We start from the raw sequence: 10,290 nt of genomic DNA, 5'->3' as shown, positions 1-10,290 counted from the left end.
AGATCTGGGTACAAGATTTGATTCCCCAAGTTTTTGTAATGTGCAACAAACTTGTATATATTTTAATTCATCGATATGGGCTTTGTCAATGTTTGGTGCTGTTTCTTTTTTTATTTATGATTGAGGGTCTATTTGAGAATGTGAAATCAGGTATATGTACACTTTTAGTGGGCTTATTTGTGTCTTGGGTAAAAGAACTCTCATGTCTAGTATGTCTTGGTGTTGTGCTTGTGATTGTTTAGCATAATGTTAAACAGCAAGTTGATATGGAAAGTATAAAGGAAATGCGACTTCTAGCTAAGGGGCCACAAAATCATATTAAACATTAAGCCTTGAATTATGCTATCCTAATGGTTGGTTCCTTCAAACCCACAAACCATGATTAAATAACAGGAACAATAACATATATTTACATATGTCCCTATATAGTCAACGGGAGGGGAGTTGCGTTCAAATTAGCGTAAACGCAATGACGTATGAATACAAAAGCAGTGCAGGTTCGGACTACTTCTAGTTCACGCTTCGATAAGATTTTGCGTCATAAGTTGACGGATTTTAAAATAACAATAAAGAGTTTTTATTACATCCAATTAGATATGTATTTGACATCAAAACAAAACATGTGTTCAAGCATTGTAACGGTAATAAACTACAAAATGAATCGCTGGTCAGGGCTACAACCGGGGGCTTTCCTCAGGAATGTTCGGGGAATCCCATAGTTACGTCAGTTGTACATGTGTGTACGGTCACTTATACAGAACATCTTATTGTCGGTGAACAATTCTGGGAGCGTCTAAGCGAACAATAGGTTAACAGATCATATACAGGTTTCCAGAAAAAAACCCATTACAGGTAGCCTATCCGAAACAGTATCATCAGCTTAAATGGGGGCGTCTTGGCATTCAAAATAGGCCTACACACACGCAAACACTTGTCTATCCTCCGTACAATAAAATAAAAGTCATGACTATGAAAAATTTAGTCTAAATCGCGTTCTTAGACCGATACATACATGACAAACATTCAGCAGCTCAACGGTCATACCATCAAAAGGCTAAATCACAGTCACTTTCTTCGGTTGAAAATCAAATATGGCGGCTCGCTCCACTTCGGACCGCATCCCTACCCTGACAACGATACATACCGGTAGTCGTTCCGCCTTGGTTATCTCAATTTTTATTCGAAATGGACATTATTGATATATTATCAAATTGAAAAAAAAAATATGTTGAAAATAATTGAAAAGTGTCATTGTTGTATTTCAAACCAAACTGCAGCTATAACATTCAACAATCGGAATTATATCTTCGGTCATCCTGACTACCGTAGTTACCCAACTTAGCAACCATCATCGTTTTAAATTTTACGTAAAAGTAGATTTATTTATGTAAATATATAGATTGAACAGTGTTTTGATTGCGTTAAAGGTGGTATGAACGCAATGGGATACAGACATATTCTACATGTAGCGCTAACGCGCTACATTGAATATGTCTGTATCCCATTGCGTTCATACCACCTTTAACGCAATCAAAACACTGTTCAATCTCTATTTACATCATTAATCGAGGATCGAGAATAAAAATAGTGTTTTTTGGCATCATTTTAAATGTAAAAGTGAAGATTTATCTTTATGCTTCAGACTCATTGTAAGCTATCAATGGTTATTTGGCTCTCATTTTTTTGCATTCACCAAAGCATTAATAATAATCTGTTTTTAAACCCCCAAATGATCTTTAGATGACTATATCTAAAATGTAATTAAGTTATAACAGATTGTATGGATAATTGGTGTTAACAGAATAAGTTTTAAATAACTGACTGCCTATACTGCAAGGTAAGTTTCAAATTTGGTATATCACAAAGCTTAAACAACCAGAAGAAATTGGGCACAAAAAGCTGTGAAAGCTAATTTCTTTCCATGTGTTTTTGTACCACTGATGGGACAAAATGATGTGAAAGCATGGTACATAAAGATGTACTATGGTACACAAAGATGTGAAAGGAGCATTAGAATGTTGTTATCAAACACTATAACCAGAGCTGACCCTGAATAGCAGCGGTTTGATTAGGGCGTAACAACAAGCGTAAAACGTCGTTTTAAAGCACTTCTGAGGAAAAACAGAAACGAAACTATTGTGCTATATTTCGTGTGTAACTTTAATTGTTAAATAAAACCTGTGTGATGTGATCATTTTTATCAAGAAGACATAAATGAAACATGGTTTCCAACGTAATCGTATTTGTCTAATTGTTTTATGGTGTTTTTCCATGAAGAAGTAAACAATCTTACTGTTGACAGCTTTATCAGGAAGTCACTTGTTAAACTTTAAACTTGTACCATTTATGGTACATAAACATTTGGAAAAAAACTGTACCATGACAAAAAGCGTTACAGTTTTTTCATATCTTTTGACAGGCTCTTGTCGGCCATCGTATTAATCAAAAAGGAATTTAAATATTCATTTTTGTTGTATATGGGTACCCGGTTTCGCCAAACACTTACCACCAGGTAACTATAGAATACACAGACTGGGCACTCACAGCGCCACAGAATGCTTGCTATTCACCACCACAAAATACAACATTTTGAGAATTACAATACATGCAATGCTTAGGTTTTGATTTTACAAGTTCGAATAAGAGCTGAAAATGGTTTTTGGCAGTACTGCTAAAAATCATAATTCTTACATCTACTGTGCACAGTGAAATGAGTACATACAGTCAGACCACGAAGCCAAGTAGAGGTCTATAATTTCATTTCACATTTCTACAGTACAATCATAAATAATAAAATTATTTCTGCCGTTATGGTTCCATTTAAACATACTTAAAGCATAAAACAAAACATTTACAGTGCATGCATTATGTGTCGTAACTAATGTTTATAAGGCATCAAACATGTTTCTCTGTCCATTTGAATGATTTCCAATACCTAATTCATTAAATCTTATGGTTTTTAATATATTACCGAAGAAAAATAACATGTGAAAAGTTTCGCCCACATATAACTTTTATTATTCCTAATATCACTCCTGTAAACCAACCTTTTTTCGAGTGTCAATAAAAATTCGCAAAAATATTCCAAACACAAATAAAGTAGAACCTTATGTTTTATGTCTACTTAGCGAAATTAAAGCTCCGTTATATCCTTATACAAAAATGCGAAATGAAGTCGTCGCACAAAAATAGTTTGGCGTAAAATGACATGAAAATATGCATGTACATACGTATACCTGTAGTATTTAAATATGTCTATTTAAATAAATTGTACTTTCAATCGTACTTAAACCGGTTATATGATTTTCACGCTACACGTAGATCTCAAGACCAATCAGATTTCTGTGTCTACTTGTAGACAGCATTAACCACATAAGTATCACAAAACTACATTAGTGTTCAAGATAATTCTGTATGTGTATCACGCAGACTTTATAAATAGTCGTGTAAACTGACTCATATGCACATCTACAAGGGAAATTCCTTACACATAGGATGTGTTTCAACATGCTCCCTGTTGGGAAGGGCAAATTTGAAAAAAAAAACGTCTGAATGAACTTCCCGTTTAAATAAAATACATATGATAATCACACGTTTATCATCGCTGTTACTATTCATACATAAAATAAATTGAACAATTAAATATCAATATGAAATAAGATCACGTGACGCAGACACTTATGTTAGTCATGTACTGACAGCAAGTAATATCTACTGTACATAGTAAAACGATTCTTACACAATCACAAACGCGCTTTTAATTTTGAGACACAGAAATAACACATATTTGAACCTGATCAATGTTAAGTTGACCAGAGTGAAAAATAACTACATCTTTACTTGTTTACATTAATGATAGAAATAAAAAGTAGAAATCCAAAAGCAATATTAAAATTAAACAAGCAAAGCTAATGTTTCATTATACTATCATATCTGCTTTATTCTAGATACAATGCTTGTTTCTCCAGCTACAAAACACATTGTGAGGTCTGAGTACACTTTTGGGTATAAATAACTATTCAGAGAGCAGCACTATATCATAGTATAGGACTGGAGAAATATTAGTTATGTTATTACTTACCTAATGTGTTTATCACGATTTTACCTTTATTTTTAGTAATACTTCCACAGACAGTTTATACTTTATCAGATATATACTACTGCTTCTACTGTTTCACCCCTCAATGGACTTATTATACGTACATTAAATCAACCATGACGTCATGAAACAGTACAATAGGCATAATGATTGTGTCATTATAGAATTGACAGTACAGGTATCAATTTTAGATGATAAGGTTTTTTGATATTGGTTTTCCATTTTTATTAAAAAAATCATTATATTTTGTATGAAAGTAGACCTCATTTACGAGCATCTGTCATGAAAACGCACTTTTTTGACGCAATCAAAATTTAACACAAATTGTCAACAGGTTAGCGTATTCTTCATGGTTTATAGCATGACCGATAAGTCCTTGTGGCATCGGATGAAGGTGAGTTTATGGTGTTGGTTCAGCTTTTGTCAACTTCGAAGAATACTCGAAAAGGTTGTTACATCACCTATGGATAGAGTTCTTCCTTTATTAACTTAACTGAAATAGTTTTTCATTCTTAAAAGTAACTAAACAGCTTTAAAAAATAAATCAAATATTATCTTTAAAACTCGGGTCGTCTTATGTTTTCCGTTGTTGCCCTTCACGAACATTATAATTACAGAGCAGTAGTTGACAATTACTGCCGCCACAACTAAATGAACCTTGAATGTTGTTAACACAGATTTACACAGGAAATCCTGCTTTTATTGGGCGTTGTTACGTCATCTTAGGCCACGAATAGAGACGCGCTGACGTTATCACTCCTATAAATAAACTTATTTTTTGGTTCTGAAACGTACGGGGCTTTCATTAAAATCGGTCGACGAACTTTATATGATGTATTTAATTGTTCCAAAAACCGTTTTGAAAAGTACGTTATATAACGTACACAATTCATTTAAAGATATTCATGAGGGACAAATCCAGTTTCATATTATGCTTTATAAACGCAATTCTAAAGTTTATTGACCAAATATTTTGTATCATTTTTTTTATAATAATGGAATCACACTGTTTGTCAGATATCTATTTTAGATATGAAAACAAACTAACTGTAATTTTCTTAATACTGTGTTTACCGGGAAAAGGATGACATGCAGTTGAAAAGAACTAGTTTAAATGCTAGCGTATGCTGATGAAATAACTATACATGTAGGAATCTCTCCGTACCTCAACACCATCCCTTTGTCGATTAGATTCACTCCTACGTATACCTCTTCTCATCGGGATCCAACTCGGGACCTTTGGTGTCTGACTCGACCGACTTACATGAAGTGATGAACTATTTAGACGATGGGTCTATTTCAGGTATTATTCATCCCGAATACAGATATCTACTGAAAATATTTGGTTTGATATAAATAATAATTCCTAGGTTTACTGAATACATGATCAAGCTGACTATATACTTCGCGATATTTCGTTTCACTCATAGTGTTTATCACCAATGAAATATGTAACAGTACGCATGAATTAATATAAGTTTAATAACTGCCTCCACTAAGAATCGAACCTCCAGTCTAATATTTAACTGATCTAGATAAAGTGATGTTCTCTATGGACAAGAGGTGAATTACAGATAGTATTCATCTAGGATACAAAAATGTAATGTTGTTTTCAATAGAATGATAGCTAAGGAAGTTTAAGGAGAGACTTTGACTTTGACTTTGTCCAATTATTGACATTGATCATTTTTTGTCTTTAGAATATTTCAAAATTGAATTAAGTTGCGCAATACGCAAGATTAATCAATCAAAATCTAAAACGCCAGCGATGAAACTCGTTTGAACTTGTGTAGGAAATTGCCAATTTTCAAATTTAAGGCCTTGGATGTATTTTCGGGATAAATATTTGATTCTAGGGGGCTTGAATAACACTTCCTTCTTGAGATTCCTCTAGCCTATAAAATTAATCAGTTTCCGATTCCAAAATGATCGAATTACTTACACCTAGAACACACCAACCGTAAGAAGTATTTATAATGAAAGTTTATAATTCGTATACAAGCGTCTTAGTCCAGACCAATTGAAATACTCTAATATGATAAAGCTATTGAAGTGACATTTAAAGTTCGTATTGAATTCAAACAAACACATATTTGGAATGAAATCAACTCTTTTCAATCTTTATAAATCGCTATCTCGTTGAATTTCCCGTTAAAATTTCCAACTTTCTCTTCCTGTTTAATGTTCAAAAATACAGTTTAAATGGTCCCCTAATGGATTGCTTCCCTATAAAGTTCAGCACTCTTGTCGGGCTAAAGGGATTTATTTTATCTCTCTACGCGGACCTCATCGTTCCACCCGACGGATATCGTATAGCACAGGTATGGGTTTTAACAGAATTGCACTGATTCTTGTTGTCCCTGTTGTGATGTGTTCATCGTACATAGACTGGAGTCCTGGCGTCGGACCACACAAAGATCTATTGTGTAGTACAACATGTATTGATGACAGATGTTGTAGCTGTAATTCTACTTCGAAATGGGAACTTGGTCAAGAGCCGGTTGGGAATATATTTGTGGAGTACACCGGCTTGGGAATAGTATCTGCTGAACTTGTCTCCGTGTCTAATTTCAGTGAATATAACTACCTTCAAGTCATTCATGTAAATGGACGGCTACGAGCCCTACCAAGGAACATTTGTGATTTCGAAAGACTTGTGAAGGTCAATTTTGCCAACAATCAGATCGAGGTTATTGGAACAATTAATTGCCTCCAGATGTTAGATACATTGGTTTTATCTGGGAACAGAATATCACACATTTCCAATAAAACTTTTGTAGATATGCCCGCTCTACGTGTCTTAGATTTATCCGACAATATCCTTACAACGTTGGATGCTAACACGTTCACTAGCAACACGACAAATATCTTCCATGTTGACTTCTCAAACAATGTTCTTAAAAGTGTGGATCTGTCGAATGTTATTAGAGAAAATCATCTGTACTGCCACATGAATTTTGAAAACGCAATACATGGAACTTTTACCAACGTCTACAATATAACATTAGATCCTGATAAACATTACAACTCTGGAGGCATGTCGTTCGCTGGCTGTACAATGGACCAAGATATGTTCTCCGGAATTACACGCCTAAGTCCGCAATTGGTACAGCGTCTACCATCAATGGTATCAGGGACATATGACTTTGAAAATGCGACCGTCACCTGCGACTGTTCTGTAGGACTATACATGAAACATCACTGGTTTCTGCCGAGTGATGACAAATACGATAAATTGAAATGTGAAGATCAGGGCTTTACAGTTGATGATATGCGTGATCCAGATACGTTTGATAAATTTACATGTGATAAATCTGTGAATTGTCCACGTTTTTGCTCTTGTATTGAACAGCCTACACAATGGAGGATTATTGTAAATTGTTCCTTTACACAGATGAAGCGACTGCCTGAACAACTCCCGGACAGTGTGTTTTTAGTAGAGCTACTCGTGACAAACAACGAAATCCGTCACTTAGAAAAGCGGGACTATTTCAACAGGCTCCGTATCCTGGATCTATCCGACAACGAGGTGAACACCATTGACATCAACGTAGCCCGATCTCTCAGCTCGTTATTGAAATTAAATTTAGACAATCATAATCTCGACGATCTACCTAAAACATTTCGTTTCTTGGACGCCAATCATGTATTCCTGGGACGTAAAGGGATAACATGTACTTGTGATAATACCTGGATCGGAGACTGGCGGATAAGGAGTAATGTCCAACCTGGAAATCCTTTGTTTTGTAAAAACATCAGAAACCATGGCAACAAAACGCTTGTGGAACAGGCCAAACCATATTTAGGTGATTGTATTGATTCCGATCAGACAACAATCATATTTTTAACTGTATTCCTTTGTTTAACATTGTTATTACTACTAACAATGATTGTGGCATCTATGTTTTGTTTCGAAATCAAAATCTTGTTGGGGACATTGAGGAGAAAAATAATGAAAGAACATTTAGGTAAATATAAATATGATGTGTTTGTTTCGTTTGATGATACAGATGCAGATTCTATAAGATTTGTAATGGATTATCTACTAAGAATACTGGAGTCATCACACTATACGACGTACGTTCCTTCTAGAGATATGTCAGTGGGAAACCGGCGGGAGGATGAGATCAAAAATGGGATCCGGAAAGCAAGAGTATTTTTATGTATATTGTCTGTGAAGTATTGTGAAGAATCGTCAATATGGACAAGAATGGAGTTTATGTCAGCCTGGCAATGTCGTAAATCTATTGAGATAATAAACATTGACAATTTAGGTACACGGGACACGAGCATGAGGGAGGTTAAAGCGTTTTTAAGACTAAGAATGTTCATATCCTTAACGACAAGACGCGATATATTCAAACAATCAATTAAATCCCTCGGAAAACCACTATCAACCCCACGGCAATAATACGGGGGAAAAGTGTATGTCAGAATAATCAGAAAAAATTATTCGACTGAAATAGTCATCATTGTAAAAACGAACAGTGGCCGAAAATGTTTGATAATAAGGAAGGTATGTCCATTGTCCCTATAATTTATCGGTGTGTTCAATATGTGTTAATTGTTTATGTTTTTGTGAGCAAACGTTACCGTCCTTAATATGTTATTCTATTGGTTCTTTTTGTCTGAACAAAGGAGCAAATCGCCTCGAAAATATTCCATCTCCACTGTTAGAATTACTTCTTTGCCCTGTAATAAATTTTATCACACGATGAAATCGATACATAACATTTTCAAATGATAGATTATCTATTTATAGATCCTATTAATCAATGCACTTTGTGAAATTTACATTCACACATAACACTTTCTTAGTGGATTGATATTTATCTATTTTAAATCAATGCACTTATATTTATACTCTCAATAAATCGGAAATTGGATTACTACATACACACATGTTATCAACACCATGCCAATACTACTTTCATACTGATATAATTCATATCTCAATTCAGCCCATACAATTTATATTGAATTACTTCTACATAAACATACTACAAAAAAACAAAAGTCTATATAATCCCATCCACGCAAACATTTAGATGGGATATAGTTCCGAGTAAAAGGTAATAGTGTAAATATAACGGGGAAGTAACCACTCTACTTTTGTACAAAAATGAACTAGTGGTTATGAATGTGATGAACTACTATATTGAAACAACTTAAAATCAGTGTATTGGTACAAGATGAAGTGTACATTTTTGTAGAGATACCTATAAGTCAATTAGAGTTATCGCCCATATATATGTATTACACTGTCTTTGGAACACTCGCATGCGAGTGTTGAGTATGGATTTAGTTTAGTAAACACACGGATTTAATTCAGTTGTGATTGAGTTATGTCTCAAGGTTAAATCCTGTCAGGCCCGATTTCCGACACAACACAAGTAAAGGATTTTGTATTTTTTGCACAAAGTTATCTTATCAAGGTTATCAAAAATATTGTTCCACATTTTGGTACCAAATGACATAGCAGATGATTTTTTTTCCGAGAAGGAAATGTAAATCTCATATGTATAGTTTCATATAGATACCATATATGTACTGAAATATAAAGTTTCACAGAAGACCTTTATCTGTAAATAGTTTGTCTTCACTTGATGTATTTTGATAAAATCAGCAAATTAAATAATAAAATTCACTCATGCTTTCTCCCTTCATTGTATCATTTACGATGCACAGGATTTTTGATGGTATGCCTTATATTTCTCATTGCTTCTATAGAGTCTCCTAACTCAAGTTTTAGGCGGTTGATAAAACCAATAGTTGTGCTCATTATCAAGCCAATATTACAATAACTTTGAATTATCGCCTCCCTTTTAATTTAATCTGCTTTTTCCACTAATAATCATATAAAATGAAGTTCAGTTTCTTAATAAATTCATCATCTGGATTAAGAAAAGATATAGAAAATGGTTAAATTGAGACATGAGCAAAACTTTTATGTTATTTATTCCTTTCCAAAACGTAAAAAATGAAATTTTTATCCTCAATTATATCATTTTCCTCAGTAAATTACATAACATTATATATTATTCTTGTGTTCATACCAACATAACGACCTGAGATAAAAACCAGTTTGATCATGAAACATTTTATTCTTTATGCAATCCATAGGCAATCGAGATGCAATCCAGATGCATTTTTGCACACGACATTCCGAAACATAATGGCTCTCTAATTAT

General features: G+C 34.0%; 1 protein-coding gene across 1 annotated transcript; it reads left to right on the top strand.

Annotated features, from left to right (window-relative positions):
• Positions 1-6,288: 6,288 nt before the first annotated feature.
• Positions 6,289-9,994, top strand: LOC138321386 (protein toll-like). Its single transcript, XM_069265044.1, has one exon. It carries the CDS (start codon positions 6,423-6,425, stop codon positions 8,508-8,510), a length of 2,088 nt encoding a protein of 695 aa, XP_069121145.1. The 5' UTR covers positions 6,289-6,422; the 3' UTR covers positions 8,511-9,994.
• The last annotated feature ends 296 nt before the right edge of the window (positions 9,995-10,290 follow it).

Source organism: Argopecten irradians, chromosome 4, assembly GCF_041381155.1.
Source record: "Argopecten irradians isolate NY chromosome 4, Ai_NY, whole genome shotgun sequence".
NCBI lineage: Eukaryota > Metazoa > Mollusca > Bivalvia > Pectinida > Pectinidae > Argopecten > Argopecten irradians.
The sequence above is the reverse complement of the archived record's forward strand: the minus strand, read 5'-3'. Positions and strand labels throughout refer to the sequence as shown.

Excerpts from the sequence above, each read along its gene's own strand:
- LOC138321386 (XM_069265044.1), top strand. The coding sequence starts at position 6,423 with ATGGGTTTTAACAGAATTGCACTGATTCTTGTTGTCCCTGTTGTGATG.